At 42.6% G+C, this 25,594-nt stretch overlaps 1 protein-coding gene across 1 annotated transcript in view; it reads right to left on the bottom strand.

The window, feature by feature from the left end:
- The window catches only part of MDGA2 (MAM domain containing glycosylphosphatidylinositol anchor 2), a 448,026-nt gene that overhangs the window by 218,211 nt on the left and 204,221 nt on the right, over nt 1-25,594 (bottom strand). Inside the window, exon 7 of the mRNA XM_032214074.1 lies at nt 6,020-6,349. Within this exon, the coding sequence (XP_032069965.1) occupies nt 6,020-6,349 (330 nt within the window). The remainder of the gene's footprint in view (nt 1-6,019; nt 6,350-25,594) is intronic.

Genomic DNA, 25,594 nt, shown 5'->3' with positions numbered 1-25,594 from the left:
GTGGAGACTCTAGAAAGAGTGCAGAGAAGAGCAACAAAGAGGATAAGAGGACTGGAGACTAAAACATATGAAGAATGGTTGCGGGAACTGGGTATGTCTAGTTTAATGAAAAGAAGGACTAGGGGAGATATAATAGCAGTATTCCAATATCTCAGGGGTTGCCACAAAGAAGAGAGAGTCAAACTATTCTCCAAGGCACCTGAGGGTAGAACAAGAAGCAATGGGTGGAAACTGATCAAGGAGAGAAGCAACTTAGAATTGAGGAGAAATTTCCTGACAGTTAGAACAATTATTCAGTGGAACAGCTTGCCTCCAGAAGTTGTGAATGCTGCAACACTGGAAGTCTTTAAGAAGATGTTGGATAGCCATTTGTCTGAAACGGTATAGGGTTTCCTGCCTAGGCAGGGGTTTGGATTAGAAGACCTCCAAGGTCCCTTCCAACTCTGCTATTGCATTATATTGTATAAGCCAGAACTCCCTCTGATACAAATGGGTGGTTTGAAGCACCACTTGAACACCATTGGCATTGACATAATTATATCAGTCAGTCGCAACAGGCAGCTCACCCAGTTAGACTTGGGTGCTGCGTTTTATTACACAAGTTGGTGTTTGTTATCCAAAATGTGGACACTGAATCTATGAGGAGGAAAAAAAAACCACTAGGAATATGATGACGATGAGTTGCAAAAGGCAACTTTACTTGGAACAGGTTACATCCTGCAACAATATCTTTAACACCACCAAACATTCACCTATGCCTATTCCAGGTCCTTGGGAAGGACTTGATAGGTGGATAAAAATGCCAAATCCCATCTGAACATCTGGCTGACTGTGTGACGAATCATAATAATTAACAAGATAACCAAATGGAGTCAGGAGTAAAATAACAAAGGACAAATTGACCAGAGCATCCATTGGGAGAGGTCAACAATGCCAAAACAGTGGGCTCTTTTAAAGAAATATGTGTCATTTGTATTAAAAGGAGCAGTATGTAAAGCCTAAAAAAAGACACATAAGTATGTTTTGCAAAACCCCCAAATTTCATCTCCTTCTGTTTGTTTCCAGGGATAAAAGGAAGAAAACAACAACAACAAAACTTCTCAATTAAAAAGGACATTTTTCCAGTCAATAAATGGCAATATTAAAAGTGATGTTTTTAAATGAATGCCTGCAGCTTGAAAATGCCCTGACTTGAGTCATTAATTATATAGACTAGAAAATTACTTTTATTATTATGACAACAGACACAACTTTAAGGGGAAAAAACCATCAATAAGCACTTTTGAACTAAAAAGAAAGAAGATTATTCCTTTCACACCCTGTCAAAGTTACCCAGAACACACACAGCAGTTTATCATAAGGGCCAGAGACCACTGTTTAATAGAAAAGTGACATTTAATTGGCAAATTTCTTTTGTAGATTAAAAAAGTTAGTTGAAAGGAGACCAACCTACCCTGATCTATCTTATCCAAATTAAAGACCAATGTGAAAGAATATGAAATATATGTTTGATAGCCTATATGGAAACATGTTTTCATATTTCAAGTAACACCTTTGAAAAACCAGATGGAGGCAAATGACATTTTGCTTGTGGGGAGAAATGATATATCTCCAAATCGTCTAATTCAGTGTTTTTCAACCTTGGAAGGTTTAAGCTAGGCTGGCTGGCTGAATTCTGGGAATTCAAGTCCATACACCTTCAACTTGCCAAGGTTAAGAAACACTGATCAAGTTGAAATAGTGGGCAGAAACCTTGTTTAACCAGATTAATGTATGGGCTTTACCAATCAGATGCGAAAGCTCCGAAGAATTCAGACAAACAAAAAGCCTACTCTTATATATTTGGGATGGCTGAATTTCCACACGGTTTCAAGTTGTGAATGTTCCGAGTCCTGTTACTCAAGAGTCTTTTAAACGAGAGGCTGAGGAGTGACTTTAGGACATCCTATTACACAAAATAGGACGCAGGGCAGGCAGGCATTTTCCACACCATGGACCCAGATGGACAGCACAAAGCTAGGTGAAGGATTATGGATGGGGTGAAATGGTAAATCTGGTATTACCAATACCCATTTCCAAGTTCACTGAACCAAGAAATAGACAGAGGATAGATTTCAAAAATGAAAAATGCAAGGTGAGCTGGGATTCCACAATGCCAAATGCTTGCCTCTGGCAACATATTTATTTAGAAGAATGCCTTCGAGTCACATAGACGAGAATAGAAACTGGGGGAGGAAAAAGTTGGAGTTTTGAGAAGATGCCCATCTGCCAAGCAAAAGGACAAAGGTAAGGTGAAGTGACATATAAAATCCTGCAGTTAAGAGATGTGTCAGAATATATTTGTAGATTATTTCCTGCTAAATTGATGTTTTGGGATTGACTATGACCTTCTACAGCAATCATTGAGTCTCATCTCTGAGAGATTTTTGAGAGATCCACAACATGCCTGCAGTAAGGCCTCAACAACAATACTTAAATGGGACACTCAGAAGAACAAATATATCCTTGGAAATGCCATCTCTGGAGAGCCAGGGATAGGGGTCACTCCTCTATCTTAGTGCTCCTTGACCTCTCAGCGGCCTTCAATACCATCGACCATGGTATCCTTCTGCGACGGTTGTGAGAGGTGGGAGTGGGAGGCACCGTCCTTCGGTGGTTCTTCTCCTACCTCTCGGACAGGTGGCAGTCGGTGTTGGTCGGAGGGCAGAGGTCAACTATGGGGTGTCACAGGGTTCGGTCCTCTCCCCCCTCCTATTTAACATCTACATGAAGCCGCTGGGTGAGATCATACATCAGCACGAGATTAAATATCACCAATATGCGGACGATACACAGTTGTATCTGTCCGCCCCGTGCCAACTCAGTGAAGCGGTAGAAGTGATGTGCCAGTGCCTGGAGGCTGTTAGGGTTTGGATGGGAACGAACAAGCTTGTACTCAATCCTGACAAGACCGAGTGGCTATTGACACTCCCTCCCAAAGATGGTCCAGCTATTCCATCTCTCAGCCTGGGGGGTGAAATTATATGCCCCTCAGAGAGGGTTCACAATTTGGGAGTCCTCCTGGATCCGCAGCTGACTTTAGAACACCATCTGTCGGCTGTGACCAGGGGGACCTTTGCCCAGGTTCGCCTGGTGCACCAATTGCAACCCTATCTGGATCGGGAGGCCCTTCGGATAGTCACTCACGCCCTCGTGACCTCAAGAATGGACTACTGTAACACGCTCTACATGGGGCTGCCCTTGAAGAGTGTTCAAAGACTTCAGCTTGTCCAGAACGCAGCCGCGCGAACGATTTTGGGTGCACCTCGGTACACCCAAGTCACACCTATCCTCCGCGAGCTGCACTGGCTGCCCATTGGTCTCCGGACACGCTTCAAGGTGCTAGTTGTTACTTTTAAAGCCCTACATGGTATCGGACCTGGGTACTTGAGAGACCGCCTCCTGCCAATTACCTCCCAAAGACCTATTAGATCCCACAGACTAGGTTTCCTCCGAATCCCATCTGCCAGCCAATGCCGGCTGGCAACTCCCTGGGGGAGGGCCTTCTCTGTGGCTGCTCTGGTCCTCTGGAACGATCTCCCCATTGAGATCTGGACCCTCACCTCCCTTCAGCCTTTCTGCAAAGCAACTAAGATCTGGCTGCTCCGGCAGGCCTGGGGCTGTTGAATCTTCCAGCCCCATCCGAGGTTACGACTGTTGCTGTATTTTTAAATTGTTTGTCTTTTTATTTTATTTTGTACCCCCCTTCCCCTTCAGATTGTTAGCTGCTCTGAGTCTCTCGGGAATAGGGCGGCATACAAACTAAATAAACCTTAAACCTTAAACCATCTACCTACAGCAAAAAGATCATTTTTTTCTTCCACTTCTTTCCATTTCCAGGGTACAGTATCTTGTCCAGTCTAACTTTCCTATGTATGTCCTTGGCTACCATATTTCCTCTAAAATAACACAGGATCTTATTTTCTTTTGACCCCTGAAATAAGCACTTGGCCTTATTTTCAGGCAGGTGTTACTATTTTTGAGGTGCAGGAGGCGGTGAGTGTGGTGACTTCATGCCTGCTGCTGTGTTGCAATATTTTTGGGGAGGGCTTATTTTTGGGGGAGGGCTTATTTTAGTGCATGCACTCAAAAGCCCAATTGGACTTATTATCCGGAGAGGTCTTATTTTTGGAGAAACAGGGTAACAGGTAGTATGTTGCAGGTTTAAGCCTTTTTTTCCCCCCAATCAAGTTTTGGAAATGGCTTGAAGTTCCATGCTTCAGCTGTTAGATTTTGCTCATCATTTTAAGGTATGAAATTAGATTTTATAGCAATATAGCAATAGCAGTAGACTTATATACCGCTTCATAGGCCTTTCAGGCCTCTCTAAGCGGTTTACAGAGAGTCAGCATATTGCCCCCAACAATCTGGGTCCTCATTTTACCCACCTCAGAAGGATGGAAGGCTGAGTCAACCCTGAGCCGGTGAGATTTGAACCGCTGACCTGCTGATCTAGCAGTAGCCTGCAGTGCTGCATTTAACCACTGCGCCACCTTGGCTCTTAATAATTTTATTATTGGAACTAATTAGACCAGTGTTTTTCAACCACTGTGCCGTGGCACACTAGTGTGCCGTGACATAGTGTAAGGTGTGCCGTGGGAAAAACACCTTATATATAGTCAATATAGGCACAGAGTTAAAAATTTTTAACATTTTCTAATGGTGGTGTGCCTCGTGATTTTTTTCATGAAAAAAGTGTGCCTTTGCACAAAAAAGGTTGAAAAACACTGAATTAGACTGCAGGACTGCTTTTAACAGAATCAATAAATTTGCATGTCCAATTCATTTCATGATATATAATTTTGTGTTAGTTATTCTGAATGTATTTAACAAAAATATAATGTATATACTGTAAATCCATAGTTAAATAATTGTTATCATGGACTTGGTAAGTTAGTAATGATTTTACATACATAGTATGATATCCACAATTGTTTTACGACCAAGGTGCTCCTACAACTGTTTTGAGAGTATTAGCATCCTACAAGCATTGGTTTTCTTCTTTCTCTCTTTTGACTTTTCTTACACATGGTGAAGTACCAAGTCCAGTATGTAGCATAATCTATCACTGGCTGAAGAAGCTATGAAAAGCTTTCAGGTACAGCCATCTGATGGATTCTTCCGATACATCCAATTGTTCTTCCAAATGAATCTATTTTAAGAAAAGATAATGCTTTCTGTCTAAGAAGAAACACTCCAACAGATAGAATGTCCCTCTCTGCTTCAGCCTTGCAAGGCAAACACAAACCTCTAGTATTCATCCATCATATGCCAGACATTTAATAATCTTTGTTTGACAAACACATATGGAGATACACATATTCTGCCTTTCAGCATATGTTTTGCTGGAACTGAACTGAAACACACCACCAAGCAACAATATCCCCCACTCCTATGAGCAAATCTATTTTCAGATCCTCAAATGTTTCTCATATTCATTCCTACATCAATGTGGAAGTATTTTGAAGGGTCACAGCACAGTGGCAGCATGTGTGCTTTGAATGCAAAATCTCCATCAGTTAGTTTCCTGTATTTTTAAGGAAACTGGGGAAAAATCCATTGTGAAAACAGCTGCATGTTAACCAGGGAGTGTAACAGGGTCTTTATGCTTTTGGGAATAATTTGCAAGGGGAAGATTGCCCATGACTAATGACAACCTAGGAGAAAGACAACCTATTCTTTTTTTTTTCTAAACTTTGTTTCTAAATTCTAAATTCCTGATATCCTTTATTTTTGACACATTCTTATTTCTCTTTCCTTCACTCCCACTGAAGAAGGTGGGAGTTGCATTTTCCATAAAACTAGTTTGTAGAGGAAAAGGTATTGAAATTAGGCTGATGGCTGCAGTTTGCTCATACCATTGGGTTTTGAGGGGGGCGGGGAAATGACCTGGGTTTCTTTCAAAAAGCTTGCTGTCTTCCGAAAAGAATTGGCAGTGAATTTCTACAATTCCTACGGGAGGTTACAGAAACACCCTCACCTGTGCTGCTGGAAATGTTGACGTCGATGCTGATATCTGAGATGCCACCACCTTTCAGAGCTGCAACACATGTGTATGTCCCAAAATCCGTGAATTTCAAATCAATGATGTCCAAATTGGTGGTTCCTGGAGAGACATCGGGGTCTGTTTGAGTAATCACCATCCTTTCAGAGCTGCGCAGAGGTCGACCATTCTTAAACCAACTGAACATGAGCTCTTCAGAGGGAATCGCTTCTACTTGACAAGAGATCTTGACCTCTCTTCCTATCTGAATGTTGTCGTCTTTATGATATGGGTCAGGTGTGATCCAGAACCTTCCTTTCTTCAAGGCTAAAATGGGGTAAGCAGAATATGAATGAGTTTGGTGCAACACTGACCTATTTGCACACAGGTGAGAGAGAAGGCATGACCAATTTGATGGGATAACTGGTTTTGAATATAAGAATCACTTCTGCAAAGGAATCATGCTTTGAGGTCTACAATTCTTCTTCCTGCAAAACACACTAGACTTTAAATCCAACTACAGATAGTTTACAAGAATACCATATTTTTTGGAGTATAAGATGCACCAGAGTATAAGACGCACCAACATTTTGAAGAGGCAAATTTGTTAAAAAAAGTTTTTGTACTTTGCAGACATCCAAAAATGGCCCGTTTTTCACAAAAAAAATGAGCCCATTTTTTTTAAAAAAAGGACATGAGTAGCCTTTAGGAGGCTTGTAGAGTGCTCCTAAGGATGGCCCCCCCCCCCAATGAGCAAAAACCGGCCCGTTTTTCACAAAAATGGGCCCGTTTTTTGTCAAAAAAAAAGGGGGGGCACGCATAGCCTTTAGGGTGCTTGTAGAGTGCTCCTGGGGGCTGGGGGGAAATTAAGCAAAAAAACAGTCCATTCTTTGCTCAGTCTGAAAGCCTCCGAAAGGCTATACATGGCCATTTTGGTGAAGGGGGCGGGGTTTCAGGAGGCAAAAAATGCTGTATTCAGTGTATAAGCCACACTCAGATTTTCAGCCTCTTTTTTAAGGGAAAAAGATGCCTCTTATTCTCTGAAAAATACGGTAAATCTAAAATATGAATATTATAATAGAACCATTTCAAAAGAAAAGCAGTAGAAAACAATCCAAATAAAGCTGTAACAAATCTGGTGTGCTCCGATAAAGAGCACTCTCTCCATACAAGCAACACGAACAGTCAATCAATTTCAAAATCCATCTGAAATGTAATAATTTACATTTTCTTTCTGAAAACAGCAAAGTAGACACAGTTGAATTCAACAGTTGCGGACAGGGATAAAACTAAGATCTTCTTTTGGATTCTCACCTGTGACATTTCCCACAGATGGAAACATGACACATTCCTTCTAGGTTAAACAACAGAAGGATAATTTAATTTAACTCAATTTACTTTCTCAACTTAGGCACTGCCCTGTCTTAACAGTCTCTGGATGGGTACAATAATAATAATAAAAAACCTAAACAGAACAGCAAATACAATATAATAATTTTTGACCTATGTGTGAGTTGGGAGACTATATGAATTTGTTTAATAATTATAAAAAAAAAGAATGAAGAAGAAAAAATGGTGTGCCCTGACTAATTACTGCACGCACGCACACACACACACACACGCACACACACACACACACACACACACACACACATCATACACATCACACACTCAAAAGCATACTGGTAACAAGTGCAGCTCATGAAGAAGAGGTATCATGAGGGCAAACTGTCTATATCATTGAATTCTGGGTCAACTGAAGCTTCTAAGTGATTTTCAAGGACAGCCTGGTTAAAGTAGATCATAGTAGTTATGTTCTGAGCTGAACTATGGCATGTCACCATAGAATACGTAGAATTACTGGGACATAATAATAACTTGCTATTTCACTTATGTAAGAATTGCTTTGCTCCTGGAAAAAGTAGAATTGCTTCTGCCATTTGCTTCTACCAGTGATCTAACTCCTGTTATCTTGTTTTTGTGTACAACTCAGTGCCTGGTGCAGGGTATGTCATGGCCTTTCAGGGTTATATCGGGTAAATACTTTGGTTGCTAAGCATTCATCCCTCCTGTTCCTTGCTGCACGGCCAATGCAGGGCTACAAGGATGACATGGGCCATGGGGCCTATTGTAAACGTGTGGGTTGTTGTTGTGAGGGAATTGACACGCAGGAGCCATGTGCAAGACAGATCTTTATTATAACACAGGTGACAAGCGATTCAAACGTTCCCTGCAACTGTCAGGGTATTTATACTAGCACTCAGACCAACTGTCAAAACGACCAACCAATCAGGTCGCAGCTGGTATTTGCATATTGAATATGCAACACTCCTTTCCCCCAGATCAGTTGAAGGGGGGTGGTGGACACAATATTATAACAAGCAACTTTGAAAATTACATTTGCATATTTCCCCATGTTAAGTGAATTATTTTTATTAATACGATTCAAACAGCAGTTCCCCCATTTTTTTTTCATTCCAAACAGCAGTCCTTGAATGTACTATTAGCAATTCTGTTTCTCTTCCTCCTCCCTCCAGTAATTTTCACATTACGTTTCTCACATTTCACATTTCTTCCTTTCCCTCGTTACTTTATTCACATTTTATTTATTTAAAATTCCCCCCCCTTAACTGCGCATGCCCAAACAAAACAACTTTGATTCTCTCGGTCCAGGCTTGAAAATCGGCCCTGGAGGCGGCTCGCTGCTCGCAGATGGCTTGGACAGCAGAGGCACCGCCTTGTACGGAGGTGGGGACTGGCAGGCAGCACGGAGGTCTAGGAGGAGCGTTGAGAGAGGCTCCTCGGCTTCCCGTTGGGAAGCAGGCTCGCGGGGAGGCAGGGAGGGGCGGCTTCTCCTCAAGGCAGAGAATGGAGCTAGCAGGCAGGACAGGAGGATTTCAGGCCCCTGGAGGCAGCTAAGACAGGGGAACGACGGAAGGCCGAGGAGGCGTCGGGAGGCCGAGAAGGCAGGCTTCTCCTTTCCCTTCGTTGAGGCGCGGAGCTGAGGCCAGGAGGCCGAGGAAGCAAGGCAGGAGACGGATGGCAGGGACACGCTTCAGTCCTCCTCCTTCTTCCTCTCTCTCCTGGTCAGGCAGGCATCGCGGGGAGGAATTCGTGCCCTGGAGGCAGCTAAGTGGAGACAGGGGCTTTGAGATGCTTGCAGCCTTCGTAGGACGGCCTCGGCAGAGGCAGCTGGAAACAGCTAGGTGCCTGGAAGGCAGGCAGGACAGGAAGGCAGGCCCTGGAGGCCTGTAGGCGCCGAAGGCATGCAACGAGCGGCTTCGGCAGGAGTTGAGGCACGGTGGCAAGGCTCGCAGTGGGCGCAGGCAGCACGGCCCGGAGAACGGAGGCAGCGACAGGGCTTCTGGCTGTCCTGTGGCTCCTTACTAGTTGGCTGATGTTGTTAGGCTCTGCGGGAATCACATATCAATCCCACCCTCGTCGCCAGTATTGTAAACGTGTGGGTTGTTGTTGTGAGGGAATTGACACGCAGGAGCCATGTGCAAGACAGATCTTTATTATAACACAGGTGACAAGCGATTCAAACGTTCCCTGCAACTGTCAGGGTATTTATACTAGCACTCAGACCAACTGTCAAAACGACCAACCAATCAGGTCGCAGCTGGTATTTGCATATTGAATATGCAACAGGGCCAGAATTGGGTACCAAGGTGATGTCTCTGAAGGTATAAAATGATGCAATACCTTCCCCAAGGTGTGACGTTCGTTCTTTACATGCAGCTTGTCTGTATGTTCATGGAACACCAGCTCTTTGGTTTGATTTTTTTAAAAAAAGCTGTTTCTTTTTCAACCCTCCGCTTAAGCTCTTCTTTTGGCCTATCGTTGACTTAAGCGCATCAGCAAAATTTACAAATATTTGAAGGATGTTTATTTCTCTCTTTTCTCTTTCTCTCTCTCCCCCTCCCCCTGTGTGTATACCTGAAAGCCAAACCACTGGCCAACAGGTTCCTTAATTTTCTTCCTACCTTAGAAGATATTGCTGCCAGTGGCATTGATACAATCAAGTCTGAAAACCTATTTTTGTCTTACAGAAAAACTTTCTTTGAAAGTATTCAGTTGTAATAGTTGATAACAATATGATGACCCCACATTACCTTTATTTTCATCTCTAAAAGGTATTGTTTAAATTTTTTTTTAAAAAAGATAAAATGTTGTGTGTGTGTTCATGTATATGTGTGTATGGAATTAATTGATAAGAGCTACCAGTCTAAGCAGACAGATTGGGCTTTATAGATGTTATTTACACATAATCTTTGTGGCAGCAGCAGTCTTCGTATAATTTCTGGCTGTACATGTCCCTCCCCATCTTGCCTCACAATGGAAAATACCCACGAGGAGGAAGACCCTGAGTAGATAGTTTGTTAAGTAAAGGTTGAGGAAAAATGCAAGCTCCAGATGACAAACATTGAAATGCAAAATTTAGCACTGTTGTCATGCATTCCACAGCCTGTCAGATTCTAAGACATTGTATAGGTTTGAATGCTTCCCTCCTGGTATTTCCTAGGAGGAGGAGACCTAGATAAAAATAGGACGTGGCTAAATGGTTGTCTGCTTTGTGCAGTAAGCTGATATGTTCCCAGCCAATATTGTCACTACAAACAGTAAGGCTAGGGATCAGCTCTTGATTTTGGGTAAGAGCATCATTCTGAAGATAATCATGGATATTTTACACATTTCCTGACAGCTCAGCAGTGCACCCTGGGACAAATCTTTTGAGAGGCATCACAGTTCTCACCCAGAGATAGAATCCTTCATCTCTTAATAAGAAGACAAAAACATCACATTTTTCCTCAGTGTGTTGGTAACATGGGTAACATCTGTAATCTGTCAAGAGGTTGAGCAATAGCAAGCAAATATTTAGATGATGATTGGTTGAAAAGACAGCAATATAAACATGGTCTCCAATTATTGTTCCCATAGAATACTGGAGGGGATTCATCAAATGTTAATCATATACCAAAAACCAAGTAAACAAGTTCCCCAACTTTTAACAGAAATTATTTTAGCAGAGATAACCCCATTTTCAGAATTAGAGGGACATACCGATTTAGATATTTATTAGATATTTACTTCAGATATTTATGGGATGCAGCTTCCCAGGCAAATGAAAATAAACAATCCACAATTCCCAGGTCTAAATCGATTCAGGTTTCACCCTTCCTGCTTTTGAGCTCCAGCCTGCATTTTCAAAAGCAAATTTTAAGTGTTTTTTTTTTTTTTGCTTAATGGGAGATACTGTAGATCTAGCTGTGCAAGCAGAACAAGCAGCTTTCCAAAAACTCAGGTTCTATCTAAGGTATTGCAGGCAGTGTGGTTAGGAAGGGGAAAAAGAAAAAAAAATAGTGGTGTCTGCAGGATTTGAAGCTTTCAAATGACAAGAGCAACAGTCTGCTATTGCAATGGATCTACATGCGATGCCATCATATTCTTTTAACGACCCCATAATCCTTTGCAGGGTGGAATCTGGGCAAGATATATTCACAACGTGCCCAGAAAGAGAAATATCTGCTTCTACCTAGGATTGAACTCACAGCCTCCTGATAGGGAGGCGAGAGCTCCACCTCTAGACTACCACACCACTGATCTGCATGTGATGTCATGACCCACGCCTAAGAGGGCAGAGCTTGGATTGCAGCGTGGCAATGCTGCTTTTGCCATTTGCCTTGTCCATAGGGGAAACCCCTCTTTCTACTTGACATCTGGCTGTTGGAATAAACCTCTCCCTTGATGTCCAGCAGGCTGTCAGTCCCACCTGGCTTTTCTCTCTCTCTCTCTCTCTAAAATAGAAGCAAGCATGTTTCAAAGCAAAATGCCAGCCTCGAGCATGATTTTTATTTCCAAGAATGTTCTCTTCCACTGGGTCCTTCACAGGGGGGGGGAAACATTCTTTGAAAATAATATTGGAGGTTGGTTGCTTAATTATATACTTTTAAAAGACAATGTTATGTTGAGAGGTGATAGATAGCATCTTTGGAAGGCTTGATTCTCTACAAATCCAAATATGCTCAACCTCCTTAAAAGCCTCTCAGTCCATGCAGTAAAAAACAAACAAACAAACACTGTACTAATGAATGAAAACAATATAATTATGAGATGATTAATGTGTCATTAAGTAATTGTAAATTTCTAGTAACCACATAGATTGATTTCCTCTGCTGCTAACTTTGTCTTTCAGGTCTTACACTCCATACCACTGCAATTGGTAATTGAATCTTGCTGCTGGTCACCTTCTACTTCTCTTACTTTCTACCTTTCCCAGCAATAGACTCTTCCCCAGAGAGTTAGGTCTTTGCATAATGTGTGGTAAATTTGAGCCTGTTCCTTTATGCCTTGGGTGAGAACCTTGTTCAATGATCCATTTCTTTGTTTTCTTGGTTGTATGTAGAAGTCTCCTGATAATATCATCCCTCTCCATTCCTATCCTACTTAAAATCTGTAGAGATTCTCAGTCATCCAGGTCACGGTTGTCCCAAAGGTGCTTTTTCAGGAGGCAACTGGTCTTTCTTGTTTTTGGTTTGAAGATGAGTCACTTCTCATCCAAGAAGGTTCAGAGCTGAAAAAGCTTCTGGATGAGAAGAAAAACGTCTTCAAAGAAAAAAAAACCCCAAGAAAGTCCAGTTGCCTCCTGAAAAAAAAAAAAAAAAAAAAAAAAAAAAAAACTTTGGGACATCCTATCCTCCTTCTTCAAACTACAATTCTGAGATAAGACTATTACAAATTTTCCCATTAAAAATCACTCCTTTTTTTTACAGACATACCACTGAGGCATACATGAACCTCCTTCTCCCTTTCCATGCATCACCATCTTTTTGTTGACCTGTTGCATTACTTGGTCAAATATGACTTGCTGTCTTGGAATTAATTATTAAACTTTTGATCTTTGGTGGCTGCCTTCTAGTTTGCATCTGTTCTTGATGAATTGTTTCTTTGTGACCTATTGTGTGTTAATTCTTATCTCTGATAACTAGTCTCCAGATCTGATCTGGTGGCTTCTTTGTTTTTCAACCTGTTCTGCACGTCCACATTTTCCCATGAGTTCAAATTCGGTTTATCTATATCTCTGAACAGGAGTTCATGCTCTTTGGATTTTATTAAAGATAAAGGTTCCCCCACACATATGTGCTAGTCATTCCTGGCTCTAGGGGGTGGTGCTCATCTCCATTTCAAAACCAAAGAGCCAGCACTGTCTGAAGACATCTCCATGGTCATGTGGCCGGCATGACTAAACGTCAAAGACACAAGGAGCGCTGTTACCTTCCCACCAAAGTGGTTCCTATTTTTCTCCTTGCATTTTTTACGTTTAGAGACAGTAAATCTTGGAATACCAGCTGTCAGGAATGATAGAAAGCGATAGCTATTGGTTTTATGCCTGGCTTCTAAGCATTTGGCTTGTTGATGCTGCAAGCAGCATGCTAGACTTACAAAAGCTTAGTCACAGATACATTGGGGTCATTTCTACATGCTTATCTATTGATATACTCTTTTGGGGGCCTGAGGCTTTCAACCGGATGCATGAAGATTTAAGGGCTGAGTACCAGCAAGCTTCAGCTAAATATAAGCTTGAGGTAAATATACAGCAACCCAAGATACACAAACATTCATTTCAAATGTGTTTTCGCTACTTTTCCTGCCTTGCATGGTTTAAAATACTTCCTTAAGATCTTTTCTACGATGTAGAATATATACCACTCACCTGATTTCTGATTGGATTTAGCAGCTTATTGGAAAAATCCCCCATCATTAAAGTATCAGAACTCTCTCATTCAATGTAACATTTGGACATCCACATTGCATAAAGGAAGCAATCAAATACCAAGGCTGATCCATGTTTTATTTTAAAGACTAAATAATAGCAGCCCACAGTAAATGACAGCTGACGGGCAAGCATAGCAATCTCATTGTTATTCCCATTTCCATTAGTTCAAATGATCCTAGTAAAAGCAGGACCTATTAGCACCATGGAAACAAAGCCATTCTCATGTGGCATTAGCTTAGCATTTCCTAGTATAAAGCACAACCCAGCACAGTGACTGAATAGCTGGAAAAGTTGAATATCCCCCTACAACTAAGGAGGAGTGACAACAAATTATTCATGCTTTTCTTTAGTCAAGCATCAGGGACTACAGGGTAGCTATCACAAAGTAGAGAGAACTCTGGAGACCTCTGGTTTCTATTTAATAATCTATTTCCAAAATGTACAGGCACCACAGGTATTGCAAAGGCATAGCAGCATGCGTCACTTCAGACCTTCAGAAATTACAGTCATTTCTGAGCAGAACACCAATTCTAAACACAATCCCAAACAGCGCTCTTAAAAGACAAACATTTTAGATGAGTTCAATGCCAGTGGAGTAACATATAGGAACAATTTTGAAACATGAAGGTTTTGATTCAAGACCTCAGCTTGGATGAAAAGTTTTCAGGCTGGATTTAAGGAAGTCTGAATTTTGGAGGGCAGGAGAGGAGACAGTATTAGCAATAACACTTAGACTTATATATCACTTCATAGTGCTTTACAGCACTCTCTGAGAGGTTTACAGAGTCAGCATATTGCCCCCAACAATCTGGGTCTTCATTTTACTGACCTTGGAAGAATGGGAGGTGAGCAACGAACTCCTGACAGTCAGCAGAATTAGCCTGCAATATTGTATTCTAACTACTGTACTACCACAATTCTTGGAGATGGGGAACATTACAACAGATGGGAGAGAAGACTTTGTGATAATGGAGATTGTTGTTATTTGCAAAGTTGTGTCTGACCCATCGTAATCTCATGGACAATGTTCCTCCAGGCCTTCCTGTCCTCTACCAGCCTCTGGAGTCCATTCAAGATCCCGCCTACTGCTTCGGTGACTCCATCCATCCACCTCATTCTCTGTCGTCCCTTTCTTCTTTTGCCCTCAATCTTTCCCAGCATTAGGCTCTTCTCCAGTGAGTCCTTCCTTCTCATTAGGTGGCCAAAGTATTTGAGTTTCATCTTCAGGATCTGCCCTTCTAAAGAGCAGTCAGGGTTCTTCTCCTCTAGGACTGACTGGTTTGATCACCTTGCAATCCAAGGGACTCACAGGAGTCTTCTCCAGCACCATGGTTCTATCACTATTCTGTAGATTTCTGACTGAAGCATGTAGGAAAGAAAGATTGAATTGTCTTTTCCAATCTTGACCCCTCCAGATGTGTTTGGATTAAAATTCTGAGAATGTTCAGACAGCGCATCTGGAAGATGCCAGATTGGAAAAGTAGGTTGACTTGAATTTGCATCTGCAATGTAATGATCAAAGGAAAGGCCACTTTGTTCTTCTACAATTAGATAAGAAACTTATACTTTCTTCAGACGGTCTGTGAGATCTCTTAATTTACTGATTTTATGAAAAAAAGATTAAAGGTGAGCAGACCAGCACAGGTCTTCTTCCTCTACCTATTCAGTTAGGGTGGGGATCTCTGTTCAGTCAGACAACATATCCTACTGATCTATAAAATTCAAAACCCAGAACCTGGAAGGTCAGACAAGTGTTTTGTTTTGTTTTAAAAAGTACAAGTTGCTTTTAATTTAAGTTTCTGAAGCCCAGTTGCCTTACAATAGCTCTGTGTCTTGGCAAAATTGAAGTTTCTCCTTCATCATTTTTTGGAACAGCTATTCAATGACACGATTAATCCTGATGGGTGCATATTTTCTCCAGAGTCAAAGGACATGTCCTTAGATATATAACTGTGAGAAGATTCAATCTGGAAATTTCACTGAAAGGCAAATCAATCAAATCTCCAAATTAAATTAATTAGTTGAATCAACTCAATTTGAACTGACAGATTGATTGCTTTCGTACATACAGGGAAGCAATTTGTTTTCTGAACAATGGAATTGCGCAGATCTGAAGATTTGATATACCAAATAACATTGTTTTAATGTTTCAAATAAAAATAATGTTTTAAATTGAAACAATATGATATTTTATATTGAATTGATGATGCAAATCCAGTTTAAAATGATTTGTACACTTTATGGAATACCTTACTCTAAGGAGCAACTGTGGAAGAAGGTTACATTCCCCACAGGATACTTATGAACTTGTAGTATGCATAAGGCTAGCTATGTTGTGACACAAATTCTGGAGAGTAGATTTTTGGCCTGATCCAGCTGGACTCCTCTTCTGTTCTTAAGACTATGCTAGATTGACCCTAGCTTTTCTGACTTTTAACACCCATCTGTCAGTTGAAAATAACCAGTCCAAATTGAAGGTCCAATTAAACTGATTTATTGCTAAACACCCTGTGCACAGGAATCTTCTCAACTAACAATTAGCATCTGTTTTGGAGTTAGATAAGGGTTGATAGAATTCAAAGGGGGAAGGGTTTGGACTTAGTCTACTTCACAGGTGGGTTCCTACTGGTTCGGCCCGGTTCAACCAAGTAGGTACTAACTTGGCCGGACATGCGCCCGAACTGGTTCTATCCTTGGGGCCACCATCTTGATTTTCTGTTCTGCATATGCACAGAACAATCTTCATTGAAAAAATGTAACTTTTTTTCTTTTTCTAATGTGCACATGCATAGACTTTTTTAGGTGCAAATGTGTACACACACATTTTTTTTTTGCGCTATACTGATAGTAATGCTGACAGGAACCCATCCCTGGTCTACTTGTAGGGATTCTAGCCTGATCCCTCTCTTAACTCTGCCCCCCATGTTCTGCCACTCCTCCTCCCACAGTATTCAAGATATGAAATGAAAATTTCTCAGCTGAACCTTTTTAATCTGAAAATATTAGGAATTGAAATTTGGAAACTTTTATATGCTGAACACATCCCTCTGAATTGTCTGGACTCATTACTTAGATTCCAAATCTTTATTAGGTGCTAAAACAACACACATTTAAATATGGAACACTACAAAGGGAGTATGCTTAAACTAGGACATCACAATTCATTTATTCACTAATGCCTTTAACTCATCTTTCCTTGTAGATAGCAAGAGTTTTTCTACTCTGCTCTTTGTGAAGCCTTGTTCACTCTTCAACTTTAATCAATTCATAACTTTCAAAAACTGTCAGAACAATTAAGTGGTGAGCCATTATCCTACCAGGACATCTCCAAACTTTTAAATATCAAATAATTACTTGGCACTTTATAAGACCAGATGCATTCACATTTTCAATTTAAATGCAAATACTGTTGAAGGATTTACACAGGTTGGTACCTCTAATTTTTTATAAATGATTATTTGGAAATAAACAGATAACTGGAAAAAAGAAAAAGGAGGACCAAGGGGGTGGGGGAAGCAAGATAACTCGGTCTTTTTTTTTTTAAGTGTAGTATTGAGGCACTTTCTTTTTCTCCAGGATTAAATTGATTAGCTGCAATTTATTTTGCAGAATTTCTGCAGGGTTGACAGAGCGAGATCACAGAAATAACTTCTTTCTAGATTCTGTTCCTTGTACTTTCACCACAAGAACCATCTATGACAGGATACAACAACATTCTTTAGCAATAAAATACTAGACCTAGCAGGGGATGAACAAGATGATACTATATAAAGAATTATTACTTTTTCCTCACAAAATAACAACTGACTGCCATATACTGCTAGTCCTTTACTTATGCCCACAATTATGAGTGGGATTTTGGTGGTAAATCATGATGGTCTTAGGTCGAGGCAGTCATATGATCAGATTTGATTTCATGACCATTTTTTTGGTGTCATTAAGCGAATTGCACAGTCGTACATCTGACTCACATGGCTGAATGTGCAAACCAATTCTCGCGAATCGGAGATTTTTTGCTGAAAAAATACCAGAAATCAGCAGTAAAACATCACACGGCATGGTCATGTGACTGTGGGATGCTGCAACCAGTTGCAAATGTGAGTCGACTGAAATGTGTCATGAGTGCACCAGAGCCAGTGCAACATTTTATGATGGCCCAAAGGGCTTCACAGGAACCTTCAAAGCACCTTTTCTGAAGGCATTGTCTAGCACCAGGAGATCCAGGTAGTTCAAATAGGTATGAACAGTTATTGCAAGCTTAAGCTTTCTACGGGAATCTGAACTACCAAGAGCCAAAGGAAACAGGCAAAAGGCAATAGAGAAGAGTAGAAGGAATTCAAAGTGGGCTGGACTTTTGCAGCTGCAATGGGACTCATGACTGATGATGTGTCTGACCCCTCCATCAGGCTCAGCCCTGGTCACTTCCTATAGGCAGGTTTTTTTTTGTTGTTGTTGTTTTTTTTTACTACCGGTTCTGTGGATGTGGCTAGGTGGGGGGGGGAGGGCATGTGACTGGGTGGGCATGGCCATTTTGACGTCACTCATGCACATGCACACTCAGTCACATGCCCCCCACCTAGGCACACCCACAGAACTGTAAAAATTTCTGTTTTGCCAGCTGGGAGGCTGGCAAAGAAGCCTCGCTTCCCCTGCTGCTACAGCTCTTGGAGGAAGGAGGCAGAAATGCTGGCCCGGTGCTTGCTTCCCTTACTGCTTACCACTGCTCGCCTCCTCGCTGCTTTCCTGGCCAGCCACCCAGCTAAGCAGTACAGGTGGGGCCCGGGCTTCAGCCATCGGGGAGGGGGCAGTAATGCTACAGGCGTTGTAACTGTGAACGGCTACTGGTTCATCTGAACTGATCCAAAGCAGCTGAATACCATCTCTGAGTAGAATGCAGTACGGAAGACATAAACTGAAACAAATAATGTGTTGGAATGGTGAGAGAAGAGACCTCTCAGCTAAATTTTGTGTGACAAATTGGGAATGATACATGTCTTCGTGGTTTCCCCCTCCTTCAGTGGAGAGTATGAAATTATCATTATGAAGCACTGGAATGGAAGAAGGGATTTTGATCATTAATAACGTAAATTGCAAATTAGCCTGAAATATTTCATTCCGGCTTTAAGGAAGACTTATTGCATAGCAAACCCATTAAAACACTGGAAACTTATCTCTGGAAACAGACTCTGTTTTTTCACAAATTCTGTTTCCTTTGATTCTTCAGCAAAATGTGACTGAATTGGGGAAGAAACATTAATTTCTTTAAATAAGTACTCATTTGTTTCTCCTCAGACCTACTCTTCAGATGCCAATGGTAATAGCTATGTTAATACAGTTGGACATGATAGTTATCAAATCAATGACTAAGGACAAAGGCTAGTAAACATTTTACTCCATAGGGTGATGCCAGCTACTGTTTGAAGCTTGGCATCTGAGGCACCTTCCTTTCCTCTGGCAATATCATACAGAAGAAGACTGCTGTTTTCCAAAACAGTTTCAAAACACAACTGGACTTTCTTTGTTTCTCCTTGAAGATGTGTCACTTCTCATCCAAGAAGCTTCTTATTTGTACACTCCTGACCCCAATCGATACTATTGAACAGAACAGAAGAGAATAGAATACCATGTTTCCCCAAAAATAAGACAGGGTCTTGTTTTCTTTTGACCCCCGAAATAAGCGTTTGGCCTTATTTTGGGGAGGTCTTATTATTTTTGAGCTGCAGAAGGCAGAGAGTGTGGTCACTCATGGCTGCTGCTGTGTTGCAATATTTTTGGGGAGGGCTTATTTTCAGGGGAGGGCTTACTTTAGTGTATGCGCTCAAAAGCCCGATTGGGCTTATTATCTGGGGATGTCTCATTTTCAGGGAAACGGTAGAATACTTTATTGTCACTTTGAATGTACATTAATTGGCATACAGCTCTCAAGATCTCCACCTCTAATATAAACATAAACATGACAAGATTGATAAATAAAAATATATATACATACATACAAAATTATGCATGTACCCACATATGTTATATGACACAGTCTAGAAACAATCAATCTAAAACCTGTCCAGACCACTAAAAACTTTGTATCATAAGGTGATGGAAAATGAACTTTCGTGGATAATTGATGGAAGATACATCCACAAACAACTATTTGTCTTAAGATTCAATGTTTCCTCTACAGGTGGATATAATAACTCTAAATACCAATTGCAAGGGAACAACAGCAGGAAAGGGTTATTTCTCATTACCCATGATGCCTCAGGTTTCATTAAGATTGGTCTTGGCCTAATACTGCAAGACTATCCTTATATTCTTATGAATTAAGCTTGATTTCTATGCATCTATGCTGCGTTCCTGGCAATAATATGGAAGCAGTTTTGCCACTGCAGCCTTCTCCTCCGCCCCCCTCCCCCACCTTCTAGAGTTCTAGAGCTCCTGTGACCTCCCATTCAGTATGAACCATAGCAACCTTGCTTAGCTCCTGAGCCTACATCAGCCAGATGGTGCCATTTGCTAAGATACCACTGAGGTCTGCAGGTAGCATTTATTCTGTGCATTAACCACTACTCATGCCTGTGCCCAACACAAAAAGCCTCTTGTCGTCTTGCTGTGACACATTGTAAACTGCAAAAATTGTGCTTCTGTGTTAAACCTCAGAAAACACTTTAGGCACTACAAACAGCAGTGCTTTATTGAAAGGCAAACAGAAAGATGGAAGATTGGGTAAGTAGAGCTCCTTCAAACAAAAGGAGAAATGGGCAGAAAGAAAGAGGGATTCAGAAGACAGCTTTTATAACTGTGTAACTTTTTTAAAAAACCAGTAAGTTCTCCAAAGGACAAGCTCAGATGACACGTTTCTCACATGCTGCTTTGTGACAGATCTTTCCCTTCTATTCACATGTAGGTAGCCCTTGATTTGCAACCACATTTGGATCCAGAACTTGCCATTAAGTGATTTGGTCATTGACTCACACCTGATTTTACAAACTTTTTTTTCATGGTTGTTAAGTGAATTACATGGTTGTTAAGCAAACCTTGATTAAGGGAATCTGGCTTCCCATTGACTGTTTGTTGGAACCCCCGTGGGAAGGTCACAAGTAGTGATCACATGACTCCTGTGACTTGCAACTCTCATAAATAAATGCCAATTGATTTGCACTCAAATTTTGATCCTGTGAGTGTGGGAATGTTGTAATGGTCATAAGAGCAAGGATTGATTGAAATTACTTCTTTCAGCACCACCATACCTTCCAACGGTCCTTAAATGAATAGTAGTCAAGGACTACCAGTAAATCCTTGATAGTTTGTTATTTCCTAGCTTACATTTAGAAACTTATGGGGTGCATTTTTAATATCCTTCCATGATTTCTGGTTACCATTTTTTACAAGACTTGCTGAAAATATTCTCTCTGATTGGAGGAATGATGAAAGCAGAAGGGAATGCATTGCCTTGAAGGAGCCCTTGGGATCATTTTTAATTTTTTAAGGTTCACTAAATAAATTGTTTTACTCAGCAAAGATCCTTATTCTTCCAAGCTGAGTACTTTATTTTTTCCACACTGATAAACAGAATCTTGCCAGACTAAACACTCCACTACCTGAATCTACCATATACTGTTTGAACTATTAAGGAAGAGTTGTGTTCACTCTCTTTATCTCACACAAAATATCTGGACTCAGTTGTCTCTTACTCCTCTGGAATGTATTCCCTCCCTCCCTCCTGGGAATCTAGCCTACTACTACATTCTATCACACTCACTGAAATCACATGATCCGATTGGAAAACAGTCTTCTCTGTCGATACAAGCTTTAATTTCTTCAGCCACATGAAATTAAATAGGCAGTTTTGTATTGTAAGACTCTTCATTCTCAACTCTTGGTTTGTAGCATGGGAAAAGGGACTAAGTTATTTTCACTTATTTTAAAGTTTCTGCTTAAAATAAAAAAACACCAAAAAACACTTACTACTTTCTATCTTTCCAGTCAATATAATTCTGGAGGACAAATGTTAAGGACATTCCAGATTGGCAATATGGAAATCCTGAATGGACATCCTATGGCCTTCATTAAGATAAATTTATTTTGGCCTTCAACCAAAGTGGATCATCAAATACTTCTGAATCCTAGATATTAAGACCAAACTCAGTATCTAAGGTCATTCCTAAGGAAAGATTATATGTCCCTTTTAGACTTAGTATTGAAGCTTCCAATGATAGCTTCAAAAGTAAAAGCCTAAATCATTCAGACTGATTTCAGACTGATTTAGCAATCTTTTTCTCTTCTCTTGGCCTGAGAGTAAAGAACAGTTAGATCTGATTGAGAAACATCTTGAAGTTTCATGAAAGTGCTAATTGGAGGTCACAAGAAGGGCATCCACTTGCTCTGGCAAATAGAAATGCCACTGGATTCTTCAGACTGTGGAGCTGACAAATAAGTAAATAAATCCCAAGGTTGTAGAAGAAATGGCAGTGACAGGATGCTTTTACTAGAAGGGCAGGGTGATATTTTTTATTTTACCTTTTTTTCCTAAACTGCATAGAAGCTCAGTACACCTATTTTGCTTGCTTTTGGTTTTGCTAAACCCCATTAAAATTGCAACTGTAAATGTTCAGCATTTTAACACCACATTAAAAAAAAAGGTAAAGGTTTCCCCTTGTCCAGTCATGTCTAACTCTAGCAGACAATTCTCATCTGTTTCTTCGCAGGAAGCCAGCATTGTCCGAAGATACTTCTGTGGTCATGTGGCCAGCCAGAGACTTACAGAATGCTGTTACATTCCTTTTTATCTACTTGCATTTTCATGCTTTCGAACTGCTAGGTGGGCAGGAGCTGGGGCAAGTAGTAGTAGTAGTTGGTAGTTGAGTTTATTTATAGGCCGCCCTTTTCCCTGAGGGGACTCGGGGCGGCTAACAACTTGTATGGGAGGGGAAGACATACAATAACATAAAAACACAATGTATAATTAAAATCAAGCAACATTCATACAACATTCGGGTGGGGGCGGATTATGGTCTTTACCCCCAGGCCTGGCGGGATAGCCAGATCTTGAGGGCTGTGCGGAAGGTCTGAAGGGTGGTGAGGGTACGAATCTCCATGGGGAGATCGTTCCAGAGGGTCGGAGCTGCTACTGAAAAGGCTCTCCTCCGCGTAGTTGCCAGCCGACACTGGCTGGCAGATGGCACTCGGAGGAGGCCTAATCTGTGAGATCTTATGGGTCAAGAGGAGGTGATTGGCAGGAGGCGGTCTCCCAAGTACGCAGATCCACTACCATGAAGGGCTTTGTAGGTAGTAAGAAGCACCTTGAAGCGCACACGGAGATCAACAGGTAGCCAGTGCAGCTTGCGGAGGATAGGTGTTATGTGGGTGAACCGAGGTGCACCCACAATCACTCGCGCGGCCGCATTCTGGACTAGCTGAAGCCGCCGGATGCTCTTCAAGGGCAGCCCCATGTAGAGCACGTTGCAGTATTCCAGCCTAGAGGTCACGAGGGCGCGAGTGACTGTTGTGAGAGCCTCCCGATTCAGGTAGGGTCGCAACTGGCGCACCAGGCGAACCTGGGCAAATGCCCCCCTGGTCACAGCCGACAGGTGCTAATCAAAGGTCAGCTGTGGATCCAGGAGGACTCCCAAGTTGTGAACCCTGTCTGAGGGGTGTAAAATTTGGCCCCCCAGCCTGAGCGATGGAACACTAACCAAATTTTTGGGAGGGAAACACAACAGCCACTCGGTTTTTTCTGGGTTGAGTACAAGCTTGTTAGCCCTCATCCAGTCCCTGACGGCCTCGAGACCCTGGTTCATCACGTCCACCGCTTCATTGAGTTGGCACGGGGTGGACAGATACAGCTGCGTATCATCCGCATATTGGTGGTATCTTATCCCGTGCCTCCGAATGATCTCGCCCAGTGGTTTCATGTAGATGTTAAATAGTACGGGGGACAGGACCGACCCCTGCGGCACCCCATATGTTAGGGGCCTCATGGTCGATCTCTGTCCCCCGACCAACACCGACTGCGACCTGTCCGAGAGGTAGGAGGAGAACCACTGCAAAACAGTGCCTCCCACCCCCACCTCCCACAGTCGTCGCAGAAGGATACCATGGTCGATGGTATCGAAAGCCGCCAAGAGGTCAAGGAGAACCAAGATGGAGGCGTGGCCTCCGTCCCTGGCTCTCCAGAGATCATCGGTCAATGCGACCAAAGCGATTTCTGTGCTGTAACCAGGTCTGAAGCCGGACTGGAAGGGGTCCAGGTAGTCGGCTTCCTCCAAGGACCGCTGGAGCTGGTAGGCCACCACCTTCTCAACAACCTTCCCAATAAAGGGGAGGTTGGAGACTGGATGGTAGTTGTTAAGTACGGCTGGATCCAAAGATGGTTTCTTCAGGAGGGGTCTCACCACCGCCGTTTTAAGTGCGGCGGGGAAGTGCCCCTCCCGAAGCGAGGCGGTAATAACCGCTTGGATCCAGCCCCGTGTCACCTCCCTGCTGTTAGCAACCAGCCAGGAGGGACACGGGTCCAGTACACAGGTGGAGGCACTCACAGCCCTCATGGCCTTGTCCACGTCCCCGGGGGTAACATCCTGAAACTCAACCCAGCGATGGTCTACCAAATCGTCCTCTCGTGTCTTGGCTGGCTCTGCAAAGGTGGAGTCCAAATCCGACCGAAACAGAGCAACTTTGTCCGCCAAGAACTGGGCATAGTCTTCAGCCCTACCCTGCAAGGGGTCCCCCGTATCCCTCTTATTTAAACAGGGCGGCTGGACGGGACTCGGCGGACGCAACCAAGGTGGCAATATAAGATCTCTTTGCTGCCCTAAGTGCCCTGATGTAATCCTTGGTGCAGGTTGTTAAGAGTGCTCGGTTCGATTCGGATTTATCGGACCTCCACAGGTGCTCTAGGCATCTCCTCCGGCGCTTCCTCTCCCGGAGCTCCTCGGTGAACCAAGGAGGCCTCCGGGATCCGCCGCCTCGGAGGGGCCGTAGTGGCGCAATCCGGTCGATGGTCTCCGATGCTGCCGAATGCCAGGCAGCAACCAGAGTCTCTACCGGACTGTGGGCGAGAGTATCAGGAATAACCCCAAGCTCCGTCTGGAACCTCAAAGGGTCCATAAGTCGCCTGGGGCGGAACCACTTGGTCGGTTCCTCCTCCCTACAGTGGGGGTTTGGTCTTCGGAAGTCAAGCCTCAGTAGGCAGTGGTCTGACCACGACAGGGGTATGATCTCATTACCCCTCAGACCAAGGTCACAAGTCCACTGCTCCGAGAGGAATACGAGGTCGAGCGTGTGACCCGCAGAGTGAGTTGGGCCCCGAATTATCTGGGTCAAGCCCATGGCTGTCATGGAAGCCATGAACTCCTGCGCCCCATCAGAGTGTTCACCGAGTGTAGGCAAATTGAAATCCCCCAGGACCATAAGCCTGGGGAACTCAATTGCCAGCTCGGCTACCGACTCGAGGAGCGAGGGGAGGGCTGCTGCAACGCTGTTGGGAGGCAGGTACGTTAGCAGCAGGCCCACTTGACCCTTGAGGTCCAGCTTCACCAGTAGGGACTCACACCCGACAAGCTCCGGAGCAGGGTAATGGGAGCTCACCGTGTCGTGTGGCACTCGGGTCTTGAACCTGGACTGACAAGTTCAGCATCTTTAACTCCTGAGCTATTGTGCTCCTAAATTATAATAGCACAATCTGGATTAGGGTTTATCCTGAATTTCAGTGATATAAACTCTGAAGCCAAAATAGCTCTAACCCAGAGCTCGGAATTCAAAGGAAGAATAGTTCATATGTTTTTTTCTGACCAAATTCTCACTTG

This window comes from Thamnophis elegans, chromosome 1 (assembly GCF_009769535.1).
Source record: "Thamnophis elegans isolate rThaEle1 chromosome 1, rThaEle1.pri, whole genome shotgun sequence".
NCBI lineage: Eukaryota > Metazoa > Chordata > Lepidosauria > Squamata > Colubridae > Thamnophis > Thamnophis elegans.
This window is presented reverse-complemented; position numbering and strand designations above follow the sequence as displayed.